The 25,050-nt window shown below is 40.9% G+C and overlaps 1 protein-coding gene across 1 annotated transcript in view; it reads right to left on the minus strand.

The window, feature by feature from the left end:
* LOC134531471 (sodium-coupled monocarboxylate transporter 2-like) overlaps positions 1 to 25,050 on the minus strand; it is a 61,114-nt gene that overhangs the window by 16,686 nt on the left and 19,378 nt on the right. Inside the window, exons 7-13 of the mRNA XM_063367184.1 lie at positions 21,908 to 22,048; positions 19,576 to 19,684; positions 17,278 to 17,387; positions 9,227 to 9,410; positions 6,387 to 6,473; positions 5,384 to 5,562; positions 2,017 to 2,221 (exon numbers count right to left, since the gene is read on the minus strand). Coding sequence (XP_063223254.1) covers positions 2,017 to 2,221; positions 5,384 to 5,562; positions 6,387 to 6,473; positions 9,227 to 9,410; positions 17,278 to 17,387; positions 19,576 to 19,684; positions 21,908 to 22,048 — 1,015 coding nt within the window. The remainder of the gene's footprint in view (positions 1 to 2,016; positions 2,222 to 5,383; positions 5,563 to 6,386; positions 6,474 to 9,226; positions 9,411 to 17,277; positions 17,388 to 19,575; positions 19,685 to 21,907; positions 22,049 to 25,050) is intronic.

Below are 25,050 nucleotides of genomic sequence, written 5' to 3' on the forward strand. Positions count from 1 at the left end.
CGTCCCACCAACGCAGTTGCAAGCCCTGTGGCATCTCCCCCCCCCCCCCCCATCCCACTCGCGCTGAATGAAACCACCATTGGGAAACTTCGCGCAAGATGCAGGTTAAACCCCTGTATGAGGACTCGAGCCACAATCACCCACCAATCATAGCCGCCCTGGATACATCCCTGATGTGAGCCTCAGTCATGTGTAGAACCAGGCCGCAAACAGCTGCTCATCACATCTACTGAGGAAGGGTACCATAAGGCTGTGCAAGACCTCAAATAACAGGCTGGAGCAGAACACTCCGTCCTCCTGCAACGAGATCAGATCTATAAAATGCGTGTGTTATGTATGCCGAGTACATTGCAGCACAGATAAGGGATTCCTCCAGGAGGTGTTCAACGCAATTAGCTAGCCTGTTCATGGGTTCTGGTTCCTGTCCACAAGACACAAAGAGCGCCCTATAAATAAGTTAGTGGCAGAGATGTCCACATGTACACTCCAAAAGAATATACACGCCCAAAAAACCCTTTCCGGCCTGAGAATCCGAGTAGAGAACTATAGGCATCCCAAGGGCCCTCTACAGTGTAGACAAAGCCAGCGCTTCGGTCACATGGACAAAGACTGCAAAACTGACCCAGTGTTTCGTTCGTGCAGTAAAGAGCATACAGCAGAAATCTGCCTTCAGGGATCAAGCGTGGACATGTGGGGCGTGAGAGTCCGCGCCAGACACAGATTCTTTATTATATCAGTTTGTAAGTAATTTGTGCAAAACTATGATAGTTATTGTAACTTTATACATATTCGTGCCACTGTAACGTCTACAATGGGTAGTATTTATATTTATTCGAGAACTACCTAATGTGTTAGTGATCAGATCTCATGCCCTATCAAGCCATGAATACGATAGTATTGCACTACACTACAAGCAGGAAGGAATGAAGAATTTAATTTGGGGGGGGGGGGGGGGTTGAAATAGAACCTCTTTGCTTGCTGATTGCTTTCAAATTATTTCCTTTTGTTAATGGAAATAATATTATCTTGTTGAGGAGAAGGGCGATATATCCATATCTCCTCCCCCCTACATTCGCCCCTGACTACAAGCAAGTTGATATTCGAAAATTGTTAAAATAGCGAGGACTATCTCCCTTAAGGTTCGGCCCCTAGTCGGCATGTTTGAATGTTGGTATTTTTTGGGCCGATTCCAGATTTTTATGAAGATTTATTTTTTTTCCCTAAAATGAGACTCTGTAGAAGCTGTAGAAACACAGGAAATGAACCCTTAGTGAGTGATCATGATATGGTCAGACAAAAGTTTTTTTTTTATGGACACTTGCCTTACTTTATCAGAGAAAGAAGCCAAATCATCGCTTCGATGGGACGTAAAACATTTCGAACAAACATCAGCTCACACAATGCAACTGTTGCTCCGTGCAACATCTGTAAGGGGTCGTCCATTAATCACGTGATGTTTTTACAGCAATTTTTTAACCCCCCCTCCCCCCTAGTGATTTGTGGTGAGTTTTTAGAATTACCCCCCCTCCCCAATAAATCACGTGTATTTTTTTGGTATGAAATATTTTTTTAAAAAATTTCTGAATATTATCTTTAAATATAGGTATAATCTAATTTAATTCTGGAAAATTAAGCACAGTGATAAAAATGGCCAGACACACATTAAGGTTGCAGGTTTATTCTCACTGGCATAAAAATAATAAAGGAAAGGCTTATATATGTGATTTACGCATGTATTCAGCGCCAAAATCACAGTCTTACTGGCGAATGGCAAGCCGAGCCGGGTGGTTTATGTTGCGGTGGGCGGGGATATTGTTGCCTGGCTACGGCGAGTCAAGGTCACGTGTCACTTTTCGGTTTAGTATAAATCGCGTGAAAAAAAATAAATACACGTGATATCTCTCTACACCCCCCCTCCCCCTTTGTGATATTTCGTGATTTTTCCCGACACCCCCCCCCCCCCTTTTCGAGCCTCACGTGATTAATGGACGATCCCTAACTGACGAGGGAGCGCACCTCGGCGGCGAGCTTGAGCGCGCGCCTGAGCCGGTCGGGCAGGGCTCGCAGCAGCCGCCGCACGGGCGGCGACGTCAGCAGCGGGTCCACGTCGTACTCGTGCCGCGAGCTGGTCAGCAGGCTGACGACCAGCCCCAGCCCCACCGTGACCAGGTAGCCGAGCGCCGAGTACCACAGGTACGACACGCGGTACAGCACGAAGGCCCTGCAGCAGGGAGGGGAACCGGGATCAAAGCTGCGCCACTCTGATGCCACACCCTGAGGTCTGGCCCACCTCAACGCTTTTGGATCCTCGTTAAGGGTTTTCTTCAAATAAACCCTTTCAAATATTTAACTAGTTATCATATTGCATATTGACATTTGGAACATATGTAAGACAAACTAGGTACGTATAGAGTTAAAATTTTTTGAAGTTATTCAAAGGAGTGACCGTCGGAATATATTTTTTATTTAATGTTAATGCTAGCCATAATATTATAATGACTGTTTGAATATGGAAATTCAAAGGCCAAATGCAAATAAATCAATTGAACAATTTTATTTTACTGTAGGGAAGCAAAGAATTAAGACACAGTCATTATTGTTAGCATCGGAGGGAAGACCGAAGTTGAGCGAGGACGAGGTAGAAGATGGTCACAGATATCTAAAGACCTCACACAAGGAAAGCGAATGTAGTTTTCAGAGTTTAAACAAAGAAGTGGCAAACATACAGAACAAGTTTGTTTGTTTGGTTTAAACATCCCACAGAGGCTCAATGTGATAGGACCTCCAAGTTTATAGTAGACTCCGAATCGCTTATCCCGACTCGGGGCTCATAAATGCAAGTCAAGCCAAGTGTTGGATTCGACCACATGAACTTCGCTAAATGAGTTAGACACATTTGCTACCACCAGTATTTTTTTGTAAATGATTGGCTCTTTGGTAATTATTCATTACCAACAAGAAAAAATAGATTTTTTTTTGACAAAATTGATTTTATTGTTTTAAAAATCTACTTAAAAGACAAGCATTTAATAATAATTTTCTCTCATGCCTTACCCAGTACTTGAAACCCTCGCTCTGAAAGCTGGTGTATATTCAACTGCACTACAGAGGTTGGCAGCATTGCTGACTCTTACCATAACAAGTAAACTCTTTCTGGTTGGTAAAATAATTTGTCGTTAAGATAGAATATTGAATGATACTAATTTATCAATTTCTTGCAATGAATACCAGAGCTCAAAATCCACTGCATCATTTTTGTAGTCTCAAAAATCAAACATCAACTATCAGAAATTAAAGTTGAGGTGATTTTTAGTGCAGTCATTATTGAAGACAGTGCACAAAGTGTTTAGATAAAAGTGAATGGGCTGGTATTACTGCTAATAAGCGAGGAAGTGGTGACAGTGTGTCAGACTGTAGGCCAGTTGGTGTACTTTGTTCCCAGTTACAAAAGTTTTGGCGGGTAAATAGGAATATGCCCGGTAAACATTCCAGTCACAGGAAAGGTCCAACTTGTTTGCCACATGCGTAAATAATAGACTTAGGATAAACTAGGATTTGAAAATTCAGAGGGTTGCCATTTTGGGGTATCAAAACCCTCTCTGAAACTTCAAAAACAAATAGTAAATAATACTTTGGAACTGTAAATACTAAATATGTTGAAACCTAGTATTTATATAGTGTTTACAATCTAGTAGATAATTAGTCAAGTGCAGAGGCGGAATTCATGAAAAATATAGTTTTTTTAGTCGCACTTATTTTTTTTTTCATATTTGTTTGCTTTTCTTTGATTTCAAGTTAAATAGCATTTTTTAAGGCTGCCAAGTTAAAAAAATTGGTCTAATAACTATTGCGTGCTATTATGAATTGCTGGTAGCCAATGCCGAAAAAACTACCCCTGTGAGATAAAATGCTGGTTTTGCCCCAGATGAAATTTTCACACTCGATTGAAACTGTCTGAATTGGTTTTCACTAACTAAAAATTATATGATCACATCTCTTTTCGCATCGCACTGTCTAATTCTATCGATTTACTATGATTAGTGTTGTTCTAGACAATAAGGTATTTGCAATTTTCACTTTCACTATTTAACAAGGCACTTGCTTAAGTTCTTTTGTTAGGTACTACACTTAAAAATTTACTTTAAAGTTGCAACTTTTTCGGGATGAACTTAACGTTTTGCCTGATGTACAATAATTAGTTACCGTTCTGTTTATTTTCGCTTATTATTCCCTATATACAAACATGAACAATTGTAATCTACAAGTTCACGAACTTATAGATGCCTCCTCCAGCTAAGGCAGGACTACAAAACAAGTGGGAGGACTCGTCTCTTTGACTAGGCCCTAGTTGCTTGTGTACGAGATATTGCAAAAGCCACATCTGAAACATGCATTGAAAGAATTATAAAGCAACTAATTCATAGTCAGGTGACAGGAACTGTTTATACGTGTCAGAGACGAACAATCGGGTAACAAGCACGAGTACATCGATATCCAAAACAGTACTAAGGAAACTCTGAAATAACAAGAATAAGCATGATCAAAATCTTCTCAGAACCTATGACCTCACAGATGTCTAAAAATACGTATAAAAGTAAGGATTCTGTAAAGAGGTAGATCAGAGATATGTTATTGCCTACTGATATATCAAAATATTGGAATATGATGGCTGTCACGTGATCTGTCATAGTCCTGATTCTCTGCCAAACCGATGGACATATTAAAAAATTCAAAATTGTTATGTCAGATAGAGCTCATTTAGTGCTTTCAGTTAGCTATTAACTACTTCGCAACATTTTTTCTCAATCTTGTAGAGCAAGATTTCAAAATAAGACATACGAGGTTCAGATGTAAAGAAGCTTGAAGGGAAAGCATTAAGACAAGAGTTCGGTGAACTAGCAAACATACTAAACTGTTGAAGGGTACAGCGAAGTAAGATACTTACATGACTGAAAGAACTGTTATCAAGGAGCAAATATCTTTGATAATGATGAAAAAAACCTGAATCAGTGATCAGAAGTGAAAATAAGAAGAGATCATTGATCACAAGATTATATTAATGAATGGTACAAAGTGCTAAAGAACAGCTGAAACACCTACTCTAAATAGCTACGACCACTTGTTTAATCAATCAATACTTTATTACCTGGCACATTGGCTCTTCAGGTAACAGCCTAATGTTTTAGAGGCGCGAAACATGAGGTGCAAAGATCAATACATAAAGTCAGGTTCAAGTGTCCCAATGGCATTGATAAATGAAGGGGTGACAACAAGTAAATGTGTTCTGTGTGTCTGAGTGCCTTCCCAAATTAAGGGACGGCATGGGTTGATGTGGAACGCACTTGCTTGAGGGTGCTGAAGTCAGTGTTGCTGCAGTACTCACTCCTCGCGCGGCTCATCGATGGCTGCAGTGTGGGTGTCGGTGATGTTGAGGCAGGCGCAGCCCTCCACAGACGTTGTCTTGGTCTCGTGCCTGATGCTGCCGCTAGCCGTGGCCACCTGCGTGCCCAGCCCTATCCACAGCACCACCGCGGCCCCCACCACAGACCCCGCCAGCGCCCCCTGCCACGACAAGCAGCAGCCTGGCTCAGTCCCTTTTACCCTGTCTTCCTCAGTGTACACACACCAACACGGTCTACTTACATGTCGCGAAACTTCCCTATAATAGGCTACTCCTAAACACATCTTGAAATCCTTTCTAGCACCAAAAAATATATATTTTTTATACTATGTGTGATGCCTACTTTATAGAATTTTGAAGCTTGATAAATATTTATTCAAAATCATTAAACTTGATCAAAATGGGCATTTACCGCCGTTGTATTAAAAACAAGTATTTGAATATCTGCGAAACCACCAAATGTATGTATATTTGAATTTTTTTTCCATCCTTTCAAATAATTAAATAATGCGGTCAAAGGATTACAACGAAAATGCTTCATGCATGCTCACTGCCTTGTGAATGGAGGTAACTACCCTCTTAATGCATGTTGCTTGTCGTCTTTGGTACTTCCTGGTTTCAATTCAAATAGAAATAGTAATAAGGGAAGGTAGGTGGGCCTCTCAAACGTGCAAAACAGGTGGTATGTTCTATCACTTTGCTTTAATTTAAAAAGAAAAAAAATTATGCTAATTTCGTATAAGAAAACCACCTTATAGTATAATGTCACATGTAGGTCTATCAGCTGTATTGTAGAAACTGTGGAAGATTTTATGTTGTTTTTCAGGTCGTTAGTTGGTTTTCTAACTGGTTTGATTTACCTCCCCATGGGTACATCGCAGTGTCCGATCTCCGTGAAATGAGGACTCACAGGCGTATCACAGGGACCCAAGCCTAGAAGTGCAAACACAAATAAATCCTGAGAAAATAGTTAAGCAGGACTCACCTTGGCGTTTGCCCAGGGGAAGAACATGCCCAGAGAGAACAGGCCGAGAGTGACCCCGCCCACCATGCCGTTGAAGCTGAGCGCCACCTGAGACACAGCACACGCAACATCGGCTCATCACAACCTGTTCCGGGAACCGCACTGAGATGGTGTCACACTTCAACTGTCTTACAGACGAGAGGGTTGAGTCAAAATTTTTCAGATTTTACGTGAGGTCAAAGAAAATATAGCATATTTTTCATGTACTATGAATGTACTAATTTTACAGGGTAATATTTATAAAATAATAATGTATATTGGTATTTAGAATAAATATATACGGTCATTTTCCTTTCCTGAAAATAGCTTTTCCTATAAATTAGTTTTCAGTTCCCTACTTTTTCCACCGGTTTTTTCACATGGTGTATAGAGTAACTTTCGTATTTTCTATAGGGTTGTGAAGTTCACTCTGGCCTAGTATTTAAACAAACATTTTTGTAAAATAACAGGGCTAAACAAAGCCACCAATGAGAAACCTCCGGGCAACAATATTTTGGATTCAACTACCAGAAAGTCACCCTTTCCCTATTGGTTCTACGGACTTGAAGATTCCTGGCCGTTTAAACAACTCCTAACCACAAGATCCTGTCCTAAAATCAGTGACGCTAAATTACAATCAACTGATGGAGAACCTACACGAAGCCATCTTTGGGAATATGACACAGTAATCATTAAAAAAATGTTGCTGAAATTACCTCGAGAGTCCTATTAGTTTTTTTAAAACATTTTCCATGTGTGAAAATATTTCAACAATATTGAAACATTTTTATATTCATGATTAAATAATTTTAACACAACTTATTTCCTAAATGTTCTGTAATACGGCAAACGTTCAAAATGTAAAGTCAATTTAACAACATGCAAATATCATCGTTAGTGTCTTAACCTGCAGCACTCTTTCCAGCTGCTCCACCACGAACACCAGCCCGAAGCTCGCTGTAATCTACATGGCCACGACAGATTCGCGGATGACATACTATGGAGACAAGAAGATAGATAGGTGTCAGAGATAGCACGCCCGACCTGCAGCACGCTGTCCAGCTGCTCCACCACGAACACCAGCCCGAAGCTCGCTGTAATCTACATGGCCACGTCAGAATCGCGGATGACATACTATGGAGACAAGAAGATAGATAGGTGTCAGAGATAGCACGCCCGACCTGCAGCACGCTGCCCAGCTGCTCCACCACGAACACCAGCCCGAAGCTCGCTGTAATCTACATGGCCACGTCAGAATCGCGGATGACATACTATGGAGACAAGAAGATAGATAGGTGTCAGAGATAGCACGCCCGACCTGCAGCACGCTGCCCAGCTGCTCCACCACGAACAACAGCCCGAAGCTCGCTGTATTCTACATGGCCACGACAGAATCGCGGATGACATACTATGGAGACAAGAAGATAGATAGGTGTCAGAGATAGCACGCCCGACCTGCAGCACGCTGCCCAGCTGCTCCACCACGAACAACAGCCCGAAGCTCGCTGTAATCTACATGGCCACGTCAGAATCGCGGATGACATACTATGGAGACAAGAAGATAGATAGGTGTCAGAGATAGCACGCCCGACCTGCAGCACGCTGCCCAGCTGCTCCACCACGAACAACAGCCCGAAGCTCGCTGTATTCTACATGGCCACGACAGAATCGCGGATGACATACTATGGAGACAAGAAGATAGATAGGTGTCAGAGATAGCACGCCCGACCTGCAGCACGCTGCCCAGCTGCTCCACCACGAACAACAGCCCGAAGCTCGCTGTAATCTACATGGCCACGACAGAATCGCGGATGACATACTATGGAGACAAGAAGATAGATAGGTGTCAGAGATAGCACGCCCGACCTGCAGCACGCTGCCCAGCTGCTCCACCACGAACAACAGCCCGAAGCTCGCTGTATTCTACATGGCCACGACAGAATCGCGGATGACATACTATGGAGACAAGAAGATAGATAGGTGTCAGAGATAGCACGCCCGACCTGCAGCACGCTGCCCAGCTGCTCCACCACGAACAACAGCCCGAAGCTCGCTGTAATCTACATGGCCACGACAGAATCGCGGATGACATACTATGGAGACAAGAAGATAGATAGGTGTCAGAGATAGCACGCCCGACCTGCAGCACGCTGTCCAGCTGCTCCACCACGAACACCAGCCCGAAGCTCGCTGTAATCTACATGGCCACGTCAGAATCGCGGATGACATACTATGGTGACAAGAAGATAGATAGGTGTCATAGATAGCACGCCCGACCTGCAGCACGCTGCCCAGCTGCTCCACCACGAACAACAGCCCGAAGCTCGCTGTAATCTACATGGCCACGACAGAATCGCGGATGACATACTATGGAGACAAGAAGATAGATAGGTGTCAGAGATAGCACGCCCGACCTGCAGCACGCTGCCCAGCTGCTCCACCACGAACAACAGCCCGAAGCTCGCTGTAATCTACATGGCCACGACAGAATCGCGGATGACATACTATGGAGACAAGAAGATAGATAGGTGTCAGAGATAGCACGCCCGACCTGCAGCACGCTGCCCAGCTGCTCCACCACGAACAACAGCCCGAAGCTCGCTGTAATCTACATGGCCACGACAGAATCGCGGTTGACATACTATGGAGACAAGAAGATAGATAGGTGTCAGAGATAGCACGCCCGACCTGCATCACGCTGCCCAGCTGCTCCACCACGAACAGCCCGAAGCTCGCTGTAATCTACATGGCCACGACAGAATCGCGGATGACATACTATGGAGACAAGAAGATAGATAGGTGTCAGAGATAGCACGCCCAACCTGCAGCACGCTGCCCAGCTGCTCCACCACGAACACCAGCCCGAAGCTCAGCAGACCGAAGCCCGCGGACAGACACTTGGCTACGAAAGTCCCGCGGCTCTCGGGGATGGTGTAGCCCATGAGGCCGTGCGCGAAGTCCTTCATCGTGATAGCGGCCAGCGAGTTGAGCGCCGACGCCACGGTCCTGGAGACAAGCCATTGTGATTACTTTGATTTATACATTAAGAGATATTTAAAATGTGTGTTATTATTTGATTTGTGTATGGTGAAATGGATGGAAGATCATAAGACTGAGTTAATATTTCTTAGACATTGAGGTGATGAGAGACAACAGTGGGCGAGAAAGTGTTGTGGAACATTGTTGTTGATAATGGGTAAGATAATCAGAAATACCCCGAAAAAAATTCATCGGCACAGCATAATGTCGGCCACTTTTTCCACATACGGAAAATCTGGGTTCGGCACCGCCAGTAATTCATTCCAGAACACTGTAATTGGATGCGAATGATCTGACCACTCAACCACCATAGTCCTACCTATTACGAGTATAGTGACATTCTGTTAGGTATAACATTGTGCATTTACATGGGTTTTTCTTTGATTTGAGGATAGTCTATAATCCACTTAAGACAAAGAAACCACAACAAATAACATAAAATCATAAAATTCCTAATAAAACCCATACCAAAGGTATTTGGCAGCATTCTACGAACCAAATTACATTGACTTGTTCGTGCACAAGTGTATGCAGTCTATTCTAGAATCAGAATATAACGCAAGATTTTTCTTTTTCTTTATCAATGTTTTATAAGACTTAGTATAATGTATAACCTGTTGTGATTCTATTAATTATACATCGGAAAAGCTAAAATATAAGATCATTAAATATGTAGCATTTATTATTATAATACTACAAAATTATAATGTAATTTAGGGAGGGTATGTTATAACAATGTTATAATTTATGTTCATTTGTCCCCATTGCATAAGTTAAGATAATACAAAAACACTGTATATTTGTTTATTTCAGAGAGGTTTGTGATATAACACTGCGTGCGAGGCGTATAGCTAATCTACATAACACCCGTGCATTCAGAAGCTAAACTGTTTTGTTCACTGCGAATTCCAGTCGCGGTAGTAAGTTCAATCTTACATTTATTGTTGTGTTTCCTAATAGAGTTCAAATTAAATACACTGCTGGACTGCCAGCAACATGGTGGAGCACTATTCGCAGACAAGTAGCCAGGGTGAACTCTGCCATATTGGTAAAACCAACCAATGCGAGGTCTTCCAAAGCTACTGACAGCCAATCACGCGAAGCTGCGATTCTACAGTCCGCCGCATCATCCAGATATTGATCCATCGCGTGTAGGTACATCATGATATATGCCATGCCTTTCACTTCTGGGAGATTATTGGTCCCGTGGCTGATCATCACGACCCAGTCATTTCCGTAGTGATGAAACCCGCGGCAAAGCTAATCAATAGTAGGAGAGGAAAGGACCTCCTCTCGCCCATTTGTTATTGCTTTGGTGGATAATTTTCCACGGAGCAAATCACTTGACCCGTTGACAACTGAATTTTGACTTACCTCTAAGCCGTTCTTATCACTGACCAAATAATTTGACTAAGCATTCTCTTTTAGACCTCTTCTATGTCACAAAGAGTTTACATAAGGTTCCACAAGATTATACATTTTCTTCTAAACACAATAACCGCTAGCATTAATATCTACCTACATAACTACGTTATGAAGGATATATGCAATGACAGTATAAAACTCTGTACATATTTCATTACAAATGCTAAGTAATAGTTTCCAAAATAATTAGTTAGAATTTTCGTAAAACTATAGTGAGAATATGTACACGGTAAATTTTAACACTTAATATTATTTCAGCGGTTTCATACTAGCACGCAAGCACGCAAGTCAAATCTTTCCTTGTGGTTCGCCTGTTTCATCAAGCTTCATATCTATGGGGATTTTATTTTTGCATGAAGGAAATTTTTAGTGAAATTTCGGTTCAGGTAACCCTAACCATTAAGACCCATGAAAAATGGTAAATTCTAGAGTCTAGCTGTGATTCCACATGAAGCCCATACATATAATGCAAGTGAATTGACCAGAAATCATTACATCCACATCAGAGTTGACTACTTCTCGGCTCATTTCGGGGTTAAGACTATGTTTAAAGAAATAATGAAGAGCCCGACGAGTTGGCTCACCATGTTGCCGCTATTCTCATGGGCGATGAAAAACTGAAGATCTGTTTTTATGGAAGTGTATTTATTTATTTAGGGCCATTATTATCCAAGCTGTAATTGGTCTCTGCAAGTGGCCTTGATTAGTTGTTGGTCTGGCCATCAGAATTGCAACACAGCAGACCCAAACATCAGGCACATCATTATGTCATCGAACATAGCATTGAAACCCCAAAATAAAGCCAAGAAGTAGTCAAAAAATTTGTTGATAGAAAGCCTAAGATTAAAACATGAGGGTTTTCAGAGGCTAATATCTCTCAGGGGTGACACTCAAGTGGGGAGGCAAGTGTCGATGGTTCAATCCTTGATCCCCGCTAAAGTTAAATATTGCTTTTTAGGCACCAAATTGATAGGCAATTGGAGATTCTAAATACTCAGAATTTTTAGTGCACTGTGTAATGTAAAATATTTATTTCACCTTTATCCTGTCGGTAACCCTAGGCTAGGAGCTTATAAGTTTGGTTGGATACTCTGATAATCCAATAGTTTTCAAGAGCAACCTTTATTTGGCGTTCATCAGAACTGTGTACGTTCCAGGAATGGCAGATGAGCGTTCCGGAAATTTTCCAGGGTAACTTAAGTTACACACACACTCAATTGCACGCCAGAAAAATACGTGTTTTTTCAACTTCGAGATTTTTTTTTCTCCTGGGAAGGGTGAACAATTATTTCATGGTATTAATGTGGAAAACCAAACCTCCTTTAGTAATGATCACGTGAAGCTGCGGAAAGAACACAGGAAAAAATTCCTCAAATACAAAATTCAGGCATTTAACTGATAATGTGTGCATTTGAGGTTTTCTCCTACTTTCCAAGAAGCTGCAGTTGTTTCAGACTGAAGAGGGACTAGTGGAGTCGCTGTTGTGTCGCGGCCACCCACGGAGTCGATCCGAATCAGTTCCACGATGGGTCTCTTCCCAAGTGGGAAATGCATCGCTTCCTCCACCTGCGCTCTTTATCGCTCCTCCATTATAGCATTGTAGAGCTTCATTACCTCTCGATATTTAGGTAACTAAGCTCTGATAACCAATCTACAATTATTTGTATGATGAGCCCTATGATGGTGCACGCACTATTGTATCATCATTGACATTCCTTAAGGGACAAGAGTTCACACTAACGGCAATCAGTGACGTGACACAAAGATAAATCTCAGGAACCATAATAGATAATATCCGGGTTCAAATGTGCAGTCCAAACAACCCGACGTATGTGTTCCTTAGTTCCCCATGATCACTCCAGACAAGTACAGGAATGGTTCCGTATGCTGGAATCGCAGTACCGCGATGGGCACGATACGTTGGACGCGAATATTTTATCCAACCAATCACGTGCGACACATGCATGACGTCAGCGTGACATAAATGGCGCACGCATCTGAATTTCTGTTTAAATATTTCTTTTTCTTTTTCCACCCCGTCGCAAGCGTAACGTTACTGAAATGAACATCAGAATTTTCTTTTGGAAATATGGTTAAAACGTTGCGTTGATAATATACAATTATTATTTACGTATCTTTAAAGGTTTTATTTATAATTTTTTTTACTTCTCTTAAAAGTAATTGCGGACGGTAATTTTTTTTTCATTTGAATGTAACATTTTCATGTTTCTCTCAAACATGTTGATTAAAACTACTTGCAAGTTTTAATGGCTGGCGTATGTTTGTTGCGAGTGTAATGGTAAGAAACGTTGTGTAGTTAATCGTATATTTTTGTTTGTCGCGTGAGTGAGAACCGCATGATCACAAAAATAACGCGATTATTTTTTGTAGCACCGCCTCCTGCACGTCACCGACACGCTGTTGTGATTCCAGCACAACTGAAGGCCACGGCCAAATACGTCCACCATTTCCCTGCATTGTGTTCGTCTGTCTCTAACGACAAGCCATCAGCAAGACTTACAAGATACAAGCAAACAATTAATACATGCGTGCGTGAGCGCCAGGCTCGGTAAAAGTGAAACTTTTGAATAAAAATATTCTACGCACTCTGTTGAAGTTTGGTGTCGATACGATGATTATTTGTTTTATATCTGTGTGACACGTAATAATATTGTAAGCAGTAACTGTTTACAAAATTTAATCTGCGCGACTCTGCCACAATCTATGATCGACCGCTGCAATAAAATCTACCACGGCGCGGCGAGCTAATCGTGTTCACGACGAGTGTTTATACAATTTTACCGATAAATGCGAGAGTAGTTTATATCGAATTCCTAGTCGGAAATAAAGTAGAATTGCCGGTTCTCGTAATTTTTCTTTCCGTGCCGTAGCAAAGAGCTAAAATAAATTATCTATTTTAAAAGTTTATTTTTATATGTCGAACCTTTGCTTTTTTCTCGGACCAAGTACTCATTTAGAGTTTTGTTACCAATAAGTATAAAAAAGCCTCTTGTAATCAATTTTTTTATATTAGTTTATAAAATTGGTGCTCCTGCGTGAAATATCATGCCCGTGATTGCATTGCAATACGGACAGAATAACTACACCAGACGGACAATAAATTGACCTGCGATCTACAGTCAGTCGCAAAAGTATGCATCCACGAGATTGGTTGGAACTGGAATTCATCAGTAGCCTATTTTATATCATCACCTCTACTCTTTGTTTTATACAAGTCGTCAGTAAAACTGTTTTAATTAAACTCCGCATTTGTTTTATTGTCGTGTAGTATGACAAAATAAAAAAAATGTTCGTAAAAGTTGTCGGAAAAAATAACGCAATAGTATTCGTCCACGTCGTTGTCTGTGTTGAATCATGAGTGTATAATCGAAGCAGGAACATATCGTGTGAACTGATTCAGTGTTAATTTGAGCGTATGTGAGTAAGCAATCACCTGTAGGGTATAATGAGCAAGACAAGAAAGGGAACGTATTATCCAACTACATATGGACGGAAAGTCATTACGAACAATGGTAGCTGGTGGTATCTAGATATATAAAAATAATTAGCCCGCGATAAATAAACCAAGAAGCGGACGACCAAGGAATCTGGCACAATGAGAAGGGAGAAGAATTTTGCGGTCGGGGCAACAAAATCCTCATATTTCTGGTCCTGCGCTTCGATCCGATGAAGACGCTGCTACAGGAAAGACGCATAAGATGTAAGTTATGCATGCAGAACTGGACTTGTGGGACACAGAAGAAAGTAGCCCTTTCTAAGCAAAGAAAATAAGAAAAAGAAGATTGCTTCATAATTTTGAAAAACAGTATTTTAGCAATTTACCGGAGTTTTGGAGGCGAGTGTTCTTACTGATGATGGCCAAAATATACGTTTTATTTTATTCATCGAACAAACGACGTATGTTCAAAAATAAGTACGAAGAGCTCCAGTGTAAGAACCTGCAGCCCAAAGTCAAGTGTGAAGGGGGAAGCATAATGGTATAGGAATGTGTTTCGGCAGATGGGACAGGTAACTATCACGGAATACATGAAACTACGAATTTGGTGGCGTATCTGAATATAATGAAGCGGAACCTAAGGTCTAATGTACAGAAGTTGAACACTGATAGTGCCTATTACTTTCAGAAAGTTCATAATTAGAAGCGTACCACTGAGGTCGTCAAAGAGTAACTGTTGTACAATGCAGATCACGTCCAGCAAACACCACTTCCGTCGCAAGACTTAAAATACATTAAGCAAATATGGGCTACAATAAAACAGATACTGAAAAAGAAGCGGATTGCAGGTACATAAAATCTCAAAGAGTGTTAAGAAATGTTTAGCTAAAGAATTGAGCCAATTACGCCAAAACATCACACAATAGCTTATAGCCTAGAATCAATGCTAATAAGACCTAAAATAAGAGATAACTTTAGAAGGAAATATCACAAAGTACTGAATTCCTGTGTATAACTGTGAACAATTGTTGTTATTTTCTGGGTGAATACTTTAGCATCATATATTTCTGTTGGGATGTATATTTAATTATTAATTTTCAGAGCTATTTCATTGAGAGCTTAATAATTGTAAGATAATCCACAACGTCAGTTGTACCAGATAATGTGTATCAAAGGGCACTTCCTTGTAGCATTCACGTTATTCAATGTTAATTTTTAAGTCAATATTCAGTGGACGAGTACATATATGCGAATGTTGGTTGGATAAACACTTAACTTATAAATTCACAGATAAATGAAGTCGAAACAGTTTTTACAGAATTTTACCAATTATTTCATTCAATTTCTGATCTAAATTAGTATTGGAAGTCAATGTATATTTATTTCCTATATTGTGTTTGCTAAGAACCGAACCGAAAATGATTCACTCCTATTTTCATTGTATGCCTGGCCCTTAGTAAATGCTGACATCTGTGTTGTCGGCAATAAACTCGTATACAGTAATTCGATTTTCCTATACAATATTTCTTAAGCACTTATGGAATTACCATACCATATTTCAAAATATTCTCTTATATAATCAAATACCGTGTTTATACCAACCCCAGAGAAGCACTGAAGATGCCAGCCACGAAGAAGCCAGGGAGTCCCTTCATGTGGCCCATCGTGCTCATGACGTAGAGGGGCAGCAGCTCGTCACTCCCAGCCACTATCTGCGACAAGCAACACTGTCAGTCAGGCAGGAGTGCCAACCCCAGAGAAGCACTGAAGATGCCAGCCACGAAGAAGCCAGGGAGTCCCTTCATGTGGCCCATCGTGCTCATGACGTAGAGGGGCAGCAGCTCGTCACTCCCAGCCACTATCTGCGACAAGCAACACTGTCAGTCAGGCAGGAGTGCCAACCCCAGAGAAGCACTGAAGATGCCAGTCACGAAGAAACCAGGGAGTCCCTTCATGTGGCCCATCGTGCTCATGACGTAGAGGGGCAGCAGCTCGTCACTCCCAGCCACTATCTGCGACAAGCAACACTGTCAGTCAGGCAGGAGTGCCAACCCCAGAGAAGCACTGAAGATGCCAGCCACGAAGAAGCCAGGGAGTCCCTTCATGTGGCCCATCGTGCTCATGACGTAGAGGGGCAGCAGCTCGTCACTCCCAGCCACTATCTGCGACAAGCAACACTGTCAGTCAGGCAGGAGTGCCAACCCCAGAGAAGCACTGAAGATGCCAGTCACGAAGAAACCAGGGAGTCCCTTCATGTGGCCCATCGTGCTCATGACGTAGAGGGGCAGCAGCTCGTCACTCCCAGCCACTATCTGCGACAAGCAACACTGTCAGTCAGGCAGGAGTGCCAACCCCAGAGAAGCACTGAAGATGCCAGCCACGAAGAAGCCAGGGAGTCCCTTCATGTGGCCCATCGTGCTCATGACGTAGAGGGGCAGCAGCTCGTCACTCCCAGCCACTATCTGCGACAAGCAACACTGTCAGTCAGGCAGGAGTGCCAACCCCAGAGAAGCACTGAAGATTCCAGCCACGAAGAAGCCAGGGAGTCCCTTCATGTGGCCCATCGTGCTCATGACGTAGAGGGGCAGCAGCTCGTCACTCCCAGCCACTATCTGCGACAAGCAACACTGTCAGTCAGGCAGGAGTGCCAACCCCAGAGAAGCACTGAAGATGCCAGCCACGAAGAAGCCAGGGAGTCCCTTCATGTGGCCCATCGTGCTCATGACGTAGAGGGGCAGCAGCTCGTCACTCCCAGCCACTATCTGCGACAAGCAACACTGTCAGTCAGGCAGGAGTGCCAACCCCAGAGAAGCACTGAAGATGCCAGCCACGAAGAAGCCAGGGAGTCCCTTCATGTGACCCATCGTGCTCATGACGTAGAGGGGCAGCAGCTCGTCACTCCCAGCCACTATCTGCGACAAGCAACACTGTCAGTCAGGCAGGAGTGCCAACCCCAGAGAAGCACTGAAGATGCCAGCCACGAAGAAGCCAGGGAGTCCCTTCATGTGACCCATCGTGCTCATGACGTAGAGGGGCAGCAGCTCGTCACTCCCAGCCACTATCTGCGACAAGCAACACTGTCAGTTAGGCAGGAGTGCCAACCTTATTTCTATTGCATCCAGTGATGGATCTGAGGGGTATGGTTCAGCCTTTTTCCTTGCTGTGTTACATGGGGCGTAGGCATATTTGTAGACGTCACAGATAGTTTTTTGTAATGAAGAATATTGATTACTAAAATTCTACTAATATTGTAGATTACAATACCCATTTAAGCAAGCGCTGTTAACTTATCACTAGAGACCTGAAAAATTCGCGGGTTCATTTCGTGTTATACTAAAATTCAAATAATTATACCTTAGTGCAGCTTCTGCCATTGGTTCACTGTTAATCTGGAGGACTGAGGGCCAATTAGAGACCCTCACTCAAGAAGTGTCGAATCACAGGCCACCCAGTCGTGACGACTCACAAGTCAACAGCCAATGAAGAGTTGGCATTTGCCCCAGTGTGTAGAGGATATTGGAGTATAACCTGGAGGTCATTGAACCCGCGAATTTTTCCGGTCTCTACTTATCACCAACTATGACAACAGTAACACCAGCTAAGTTTTTAAACTCCTTTTACGATAATTACCTGGAGGTTGCATACACGTTTGTGACAACAGCACTAAGAATTTTCAATACGGTGCCTGTTTTAGCAGCTTCTAATAAAATGAGCCATAGAAACCAGACACCACAGCAACACCTAACACACCACATCATCATTCATATTGAATTTGTTTTTTTTTTTTAGTTCTCCTTTGAGAATATTATCAGTTTTTCTTACGAAAAGCTCATAAAGTGAAGCTTTAATGAAATCATGGAACTTAAAATGATACATTTCCATATTGTATACATGTCCTAATTACTTAATTCTATATCTACATATTCTCGTCAAAACGTGCATATTAATAGCATTGAGGAAATTACAAAAAAATAAGTATCGTTTCTTTTCTAAGATAAATAAATTTTAACCTTTGTATTATTAATATAGCCAATCAAATATATGTGATTTGAATTTTTTGTTTTTCCATTGAGCCTTGACCAGTAATGTACACGGATGCTAAATAAATTATGCCTTGGTACGTTTATTTCTATTGGACCCACTAAAAAATCTGGATTTCAGCGGAATCAAACCCGAGGCTTTGTAATCATAATTTAAAGCCTAAATGACTTTGGTGGGCGAATACCAGGTCGTGTTTACCTGAGAGGCACGATTCGGTGACAGCAACGTTGGATTCACAGTTGAAAATTTTTATCCACTTTCCTTTCCGTTATTCGCTAACCCTCCCACCGTTCCCACGATTCCTGAGCCAGCGACTCGCTCTTCCCCAGAAACCTGGGAGTCGCGAACAAGGGACGCATCTGGTCTTTTCTTCGCTCGGAGCAGAAACTGTGGTATGCGTCCAAGCCCCTAGGAGTACTTTTAGGTTGCTTTATTTCCCCCAAAACAGCTTTCCATAACATATTCCTGTTTTCAAGAAGTGGCGTGAGCTTTCAACACGCCAACTGCTTGAAATCCCGGCGATCGCGAGCTACAAGGATCAGCGCAGGGTGAGCGCTGGACAGTGTAAGTTGTTAAGAGGGTCACGCGTTTGTAATAACAATGACAATGGCCCGAATCAGTTCCTTGACTCTCGAAATGTTTTTTTTTGTCATATTTAAAAAAAAATCATTTTGCAGAACGTCATCGCAACGTAGTATTTGTTGAAATTCCGGGAAAGAAAAATATGCTCTAAACTTAAAAAATAAAAAATAAAACACTTCTAGGGTCTATTTCATTAATAGAGATATCTCCAAACAGGCTTAACGTGGAAAAAATCGTTCGGGTGAAAACAGCCAACGAGCGAATCAGAAATAGTTAATTTATAAAGGTGGCAGGAAGGAGAGTAAGGTAGGCTCGCAAAATAACTTTTTTGTGTGAATTATTACTACAAAGTAAAATGTTACTGCACTTTATTTTTCGCAGAACATCAAATTATCTTTATCGTATAAAACACTGACTGACCCTCTTCCCTTAATATATTTATATCATAGATAAAACGTATATATTTTCGATTTGTAACAATAAATATCGATAGGTTGTTAATATGTTTCTCTACAGCTTAACCGATGCTTAGCGTAACTTCCATCGCTTGATTTTGGTAATATTTCCTTGAGAGAATCACAGGAGAAGCTAGGTCAATAAATTACTATTTTTCTTGCGGAAACTTACCTTACTTTTTACAGGATCGCAGGCGTTGTAGTGTGAATACAGTATCATGCCCGTATAGAAGTTAATGGTGAATATCAGAATGAGACCAAAACTGCTGGTCCACAGCGCCCTGGGGAAAAAAAAATCATGTACACGATAAAATATATTTGAAATAAAATTAGTTTTTATTTGTTCAGAAATATCGGCAGCTTAAGGCCGTGAAGGATACTTGTGATTATCAAAGAAAGTTTCAAGGTTTCCTAGAAATGTGGCATTTGACACAGCGTAAAATTTAATCTGGAAATCTACCTTGAAGAAAATTATTTTTAAAAATTCAGAGGTATATCAATTATCGTGTAGAAACATATAACTTATCTAACAATTTATAAATTGTTGTACAGTTAAATTTTAAAATAAGAAATAATAACTTCCAAAGAAAAAATTACTTCAAATTTAAGCTTAAACATATTAAATCTTATATTCCTGAAAGTTTATAATATAAATAATTACGTTTATAATTTCGATATGTTTACTGTTATCCATGAGAAGCTATTTCGTGAGTTTTTGTTCCGTCGATCTAAAAATATTATGATCATCAGTATCCCAACCACGAAGCTCCCCCGATCAAATACTCTGTGTATTTCGCACACACAGCAGATAAATATTAGGCAAGAGTTGCGCATAATATACTGGCAATTACGAGATTCGAGGCTTATGGACCATAAGACCAACTACAGAGCCATATACACATTATAAGCACGAATGCCAATCGTATTAAAACCTTAAAGTACAACATTGCCATACACGTTACCCACTACAAGATACAATAAAACAATATATATCAAGTCTCTGTACGACGGGGCCCACTGTATGACGTTACCTGGAGTCCTTAACGATTACTTAAAGACCTACGACAAGCATACAAGGCAAGAGTCGCTGAAGCATGAGGTCTACTCTACCACCATACTCAGTACACTTTACGTATGCCATAGAGCAGTACTTAGTGAGATTCATTTCCTAAACCTTTGAATGCTTTTCATATACTAGAGAACCTATTAAATTATTTTAGTCTAGTCTTTGAACCATGAGGTCTATGCACAGTAACGAAAAACATTAAAATATCTTAAAAAATCTGAAATATTGAACCGTCAGAAACAGGCTACACACTCAGCTACGGCTGAACACACACTCGGCTCCACACAACACACAATTCAATGCACATTCAGCATTTTTATTCCAACATCTGTCTCTATATTAAATGAGTGATGCGCAAATAATATGCGCCTAACGTTAAACGTCCATTTGAAAATAAAGAGATAAAAAATTATAGATATTATGAAAAAGTTTCAGTAGCTGAACATCTCCTAAAAATGGACAAGTGCTATTAACATTCTTGCTTCTAGGTTTAGGCACAATACATACAGGTGTTATTACTATAGGTTTTGAAATTATGAGTTATTAGTCCTATCGTGTTCCTGCCATAAAATAAAAATCGTTACACAAAATACTTGTAAAATTTAACATATGTGTAAGAACTGATCATTTTTAAGCAGGCCTGCATCTAATAAACTGTTCTTTAGCTTGAAAACTTTCATTTCGTTTTGTTTTTGTATATTTAAAAAAAATATATTTCGAACAGATTCATACAAAAATATTAAAATTTCTATTAGTGTTTGTTAAAAACACTCGCGAGTCAGCCCACGCGCTCACCTGTGGGAGGAGCGCGGTCCATTACTGCTGTTACACCGCCTAATCAGATTAGCAACGGCGCCTAGTTATCCCTTTCATCCCGCTTCACCATTCCTCAGTTCCTCTGGAGGGTTCGGCATGTTCCCAGAGCCCCGCCTGCGTGAAGTAGCGTAACTAGGACACCATTGTTCTGGGAGCTTCCGGTGTCTAGTCGACCCTGATGACGCGACACTTCGAAGGGGTGAGAGACCATTCAAGAAGGTGGCTGAAGGGTTTAAAAATGGCGAAACCAGTCTTTGCGGAGACTGGTGCATCGGGACTGTGCTGTGTGCGACTGACGAGAGAGTATAGTGCAAGGCAGCGTGTTGGGACAGAGGTGCGAGGTAAGAGACGATCAGTCGTGAAAGCCACTGTCGAGCCGAGCTCCAGTTTGAAGAGTAAACTGTCGATAAAATGAAAGGTTGATTATTCGTGGACAGAGATTTCAAGCGTTGTGAATAAATTGATGGTGTAAAGAGTAGTTTAACAAATAAAACTGTATTTTAATTCGTCGGCCTATCTTTTTGGAACATGTTTTCCCCTACGCGTTGGCCGGCCTGACAATAGTCGCTCTATGCACATGGCGAGCACACAGTCGCCTGGTTGGCCAGCCTGCAGCACTCACCAGCGCGCCTGCCGGATAGTCTCCACAGACAGGCACTTCTGCACCGAGGCCTGGTTGGAGCAGAACATGGCGGTCCAGTAGAAGGTGCCGCCCACGACCACCGTCCAGAAGCTGTGGCGCGTCGTGGGACTCGGGTCCAGGCTGGAACACCACAGGACACTGCCTGGAGGACTGCTCGCGTGTTCCAGAAATGAAAAAAAAATAAGAATACAATTTCAAAAAATTAAAGAAATAAATAATTGTGATCCATTATCGATGGCTGGCAATGTCTAACGAAAGCTAAAACTTAGTTCAAATTCAAATATTTAAATGTTTATCGCACGCACATATACTCCAGACTATAGTAATTTTACTTTTTAATCCTTTTTTTCCCACAAACATAACAAGTTATTTTATAATAATATTTTCAACTCCGTAACTAAGGCAATTATACATTAAAAGATGTTCACTTGCCCCATTTTAAAATTAAAATAGTTTGAAATTTTTTTTAAAATAATTAACTTGCTGAACACATAGTTCACAAAGTAAGTACCCCATTTTAACACCCTTTAAAGTCATATGTCAACAAATGGAAGAAAAAAACGCAACTCTATATGCATGTTGTTTGGTATCAGTTTTTTAACCTCTATTTACAGTAGATTATGACTAACGCATTTTTTCTTAAAAATTATCTTACCACTTTTACACCATTTAGAGGTGGAATATTACAAATTTATACACGAAATGGGTTGATAGTTTTGATATTTATTATTGGTACTCAATATAATTTATTATTATTGATTTACGAAGATGTGATAAATTATGTTAAAACCCTCTTTTCCACCCCTTAGTGGCCGAAGAATTTTGAAATCGTATGTAGCCTAGCGTTTAACTTAGCTAAGGTCCTTACTAAAAAAATAGATTTTATCAAAATCCATTCAGAGGTTTTTCGAGTGTGCCAATATTAAAAACCGTAATTATTAGCAAAAAAAATTGGAAATATAACATTCATTTTCTGTTCTGAAATTTACTGACTTTATATTTACCGCCGTTTTCGTTGCTAACGTTAAGGTAGTTACGTAACATTTGCGAGATAGTGAGTCGGCAAGCTGACTTTTGAAACGTTTTTATATTTACGTGGCGTGATTTTACGTCAATACGCTTTGTAGTTGGCAACTATTACATAACATGGAAACTGCAAGGTGCAAAAGTAATGAAGATTAGGGCATCTGGCAAAATGGAAGCATATTTTTTTATCTCACTGTTCATCACCCTTTTTTTATATTGAATTAAAGTATTTTTGATGGACAGAATAAGTTTACTTAATGTTATTTACTTCTAGGTGTTGGCATAACATTGACTTATTAGAATGAGACCCAATCAACACGATGTTCCTTTTCTGTAGTAGTTTGCTTTTTGTCGAGTCTATTTTTAAGTTAAACTTTCATATTATGAGATACTCGTTTTGTAAATTATGTATAACCATAAGTATTTTTTGGATTGTTTTTCTAGAAATGTTTCCAACTTACACGCCTATTTATTATCACACCTGCTTCACTTTGATGCATTTTCGCGTGAAACTCATGTACTTTGCCATTTATGTTTTATACACTCTGCTTTTGTTATGGCTTAAGGGCTTATATATGAGAATAGGGAAAATCTTGGCCAGGCCACCCGGGCTTTGATTTTTGTTGCCCTTATTGAAAGTTTGAATGTATCATCGAGTTTTGCCTTTCCAAATATTTTCATTTCTATTCACAGAACCCTGTTATCAGTCTCTGGTAACATAATTTCCGCAGTTGGTACTTCTGTTTATTTTACGTAATTCAGTTATCTTATTTTTGCTGTTGGTCAATTTACTAATGTAAATGTTTAATAATAATTATTTTTATTCCTTTTCAATAATTTTTTGTTTGAAAAACTTTTTTTTTGTTGTTGGCAAAATTCAATAAACTTTGAGAATTGCCTTTGCTTGCCGCAACGTAAGATGGTGGCCGGTATTCGGGTGTTTTCGGTCGTGAGCCGAAGGAAGCCGAAGCTGGGCACGAAGGAACGAGCGAATGGAGCCATGCGAGGCCCTTGGTTGGTTCGCTGTCGCGCTGCTGAAGAGCAGCGACTGCTCGCGGAAGCCGTGACCCGCGACGCAGTGTCGCTGGGAGCACCTACAGTACTAGTTGGACTGGGGACCCGCTTCTGTCGGAAAGACCTTAATTTTTAAACAGGCCATCTCCGATGTCAGGCATTCAGACCAGACATCTCCAAAACACGAGACCAACCACGTCCTGAGTACAGACCTAACAATCCACGGTCAATGAAAAGGAAGCACATTTGGAAGCACAAACAAAAAAAAAGTAAGCCAATCGGAAGCACACTCAACAAGAAGGAAGCACAGTCGGAAGCACATTCGACCAAGGGGCAACAATTTTCGAGCGTTACGAAAATTCCGATCCCATGAGGGGTGAGGTAACCGATAGAGCAGGAGAGTGCGTCAGCGGCGACACCACTCCAACTCATGCGCTAGCGGTCGAATGGGAAGACAGCAGGGAAAAGGGGATAGGTTCGTAGCGGAGCATGCTATATGCTCGTCGACCTAAGCATGATAAGGTGAACCCCTCGTGTAGGGAAGCAAGTTAGTTTACAAGCCTGATGTTCTGAAGTTTAAATCCAAAATTTTGCATTATTATCGAACATAGACTTGTGTCAAGTGAACACTTGCCACATTTTGTTATGTCAAGTAATTTTTTTTGCAATGGGCTTACGTGTCTGCTTCATCTAATAAGTGTAGAAAAACATGTTGACTGGTGTAAATTCACTCGCATTCTTTGGAAAATGAACAGTTTGGTGGCCTTTTGTGTGATCAAATTGGAAGTAGTACACAACCACGTCGATATAACGTTTAGTAGAAAATATGTTGAGCTCGAAGATTTAAAATTATGTGGCATCTATAGGACTCTCATTAAGTTTCTCTTTGCGTCTAATGTGTTTTGATTCGGATAGCATGTGTACAAGCGAAGAGGAAATACAGACATGATAAACTGTGTCCAAACGATGCGCATATTAAAGTATTTTATTGGACGATTTATATTTATATGTTATGTTTTTTTTTTTAAATTTAGGTTGCAAATTGACTAACTTAAGTATTTTATATTATCTTGTAGATTACA

The sequence above is a fragment of the Bacillus rossius genome, chromosome 3, assembly GCF_032445375.1.
Source record: "Bacillus rossius redtenbacheri isolate Brsri chromosome 3, Brsri_v3, whole genome shotgun sequence".
Taxonomy (NCBI): domain Eukaryota; kingdom Metazoa; phylum Arthropoda; class Insecta; order Phasmatodea; family Bacillidae; genus Bacillus; species Bacillus rossius.